Source organism: Atta colombica, unplaced genomic scaffold (genome assembly GCF_001594045.1).
Source record: "Atta colombica isolate Treedump-2 unplaced genomic scaffold, Acol1.0 scaffold238, whole genome shotgun sequence".
NCBI classification, from domain to species: domain Eukaryota; kingdom Metazoa; phylum Arthropoda; class Insecta; order Hymenoptera; family Formicidae; genus Atta; species Atta colombica.
Genome location: NW_017259336.1, coordinates 198611 through 200312, shown reverse-complemented (window position 1 = coordinate 200312; position 1702 = coordinate 198611). Strand labels below are relative to the sequence as shown.

Below are 1702 nucleotides of genomic sequence, written 5' to 3'. Positions count from 1 at the left end.
ATACATATACAATAAAGAGTTAAAGTGGCTAAAATTAATCAAATAAAAAGCATGTGCCACAACATGAAAGTTTTTATTAGTGAGATAATATTTTATTCTTTAAGTATATAGACGTTTCATGTCAGAACATAAAATTCATCTATATTTTTATATCCTTAAAGAATAAAATATCTTGCTAATAAAAATTTGTATTGTGGCACATATGCCTCTTATTTGATTAATTTACACATATAATATAAAGTATACTTTTTTATGTTATATATATAAATAAATTCAAAATTTGTAATCATAAACACAAACAAAATTATAACATTTGCTAATATTTTGTTAATATAGTTGTAATATTTATCACAAAATATTAATCTTTATATATATTAGGTATAGTAAAAAGAAATTTATCATTCCATTCATTATTTTTCCATTCAATTTCATGCAAAAATAATAGATTTCTTTTTAGTACACCTAATATATGTGAACCTTCCCCGAAAATACGTAATGCCAAAAGCTTCTTTACCTTCGCCGTACACATCCGGTATACAAAAAATTTATAATTCACACAGTGATGTTTGGTGTTTTGGAGTGCGATCCATTTAACATTATAAAATGATTCAAAGCATTCTCTAATGGACAATTCCTAAATTTTTTTCTTCTGATTGATTAACGAAACATTTGCAGAAAAGTGGGTTGTAATCACACCCCTAAAGTATCCAGGACAGTTCAGACTGATCCAGACGCGCACAGCGCATGTCAAGACGGCGTATGGACGGTCAGCAGCACCGAGCACGAAAAGACGAAACAGCTGTAGCGCGCAACACGTGCTTACTGTGCAGCAAGTGACATATACGTGTGTACGCGCTCGTCCAAGACGTTCTGAGTAGTTTGCAGCGAGATGAGGGTCCATGACGACACGGATCCCAAGTTCAGTGCGATGGGGAAGTCGAAATTGGCCATGAAGCGGCCCAGCACTGTCGTGTTTCGGGAAAATCCCAACAAAGCGCAGAAAACGAATGAGAACAAAACAGTCGCGAATGCGACGAAGAATAGCGACAGGACGAACATTAACTTGCACCAGCGGAGAAAATCACTGCCCGTATATATACTCCGTAAACGGTAAGTTTCTCAGGGAACTACGAGAGAGAAGTAGGTATGTATTTTTTACGCATCATAAAAGAAAAAAGAATGATACGTGACATATATCTTGCATGCATTGCATATACAGGATGTTTCAAAATGGAGGCTCAATCTTTTGATTGCGATTAGTTAACTAGGAGATAATTTAGGATTTTAGGATAATTTTGTCACGATTGCTTATTCACAGTCGATAAAGTAGAGAATGCAACTATGATATGATACGATTGATTTATTTACAATATTGAGCATTTTGTAAGAATTTGGGAAAAATATTTATAACCATTATACTATCGACGATACATTATATTGGGTTGTCCGGAAAGTTCGTGCCGATTTTGAAGGAAAATTGAAACGCAGAAGATTTAAATTCTTAATTTCATTTATTAAATTTAAATCTTTTGCGGCACGAACTTTCCGGACAACCTAATACAATATTAAGATGTTAGGAAAGCTATTGATTTAAAAATATTGTATTTTTATATTATTATTTTTTATCTTACAATATCATTTAATAGTCAAATAATATATATATATATATATATATATATATATTATTTGTGTGTTAAATAAT

At 31.8% G+C, this 1702-nt stretch overlaps 2 protein-coding genes across 2 annotated transcripts in view; both read left to right on the top strand.

Annotated features, from left to right (window-relative positions):
- LOC108688783 (major facilitator superfamily domain-containing protein 1-like) overlaps positions 1–712 on the top strand; it is a 4918-nt gene extending 4206 nt beyond the window's left edge. The window contains exon 8 of the mRNA XM_018195192.1: positions 676–712. The gene's annotated coding sequence lies outside the window, so the exon portion shown is untranslated. The remainder of the gene's footprint in view (positions 1–675) is intronic.
- Positions 699–1702, top strand: part of LOC108688782 (putative ATP-dependent RNA helicase DHX33) — a 5656-nt gene continuing 4652 nt past the window's right edge. Inside the window, exon 1 of the mRNA XM_018195190.1 lies at positions 699–1110. Within this exon, the coding sequence (XP_018050679.1) occupies positions 890–1110 (221 nt within the window). The 5' untranslated portion in view covers positions 699–889. The remainder of the gene's footprint in view (positions 1111–1702) is intronic.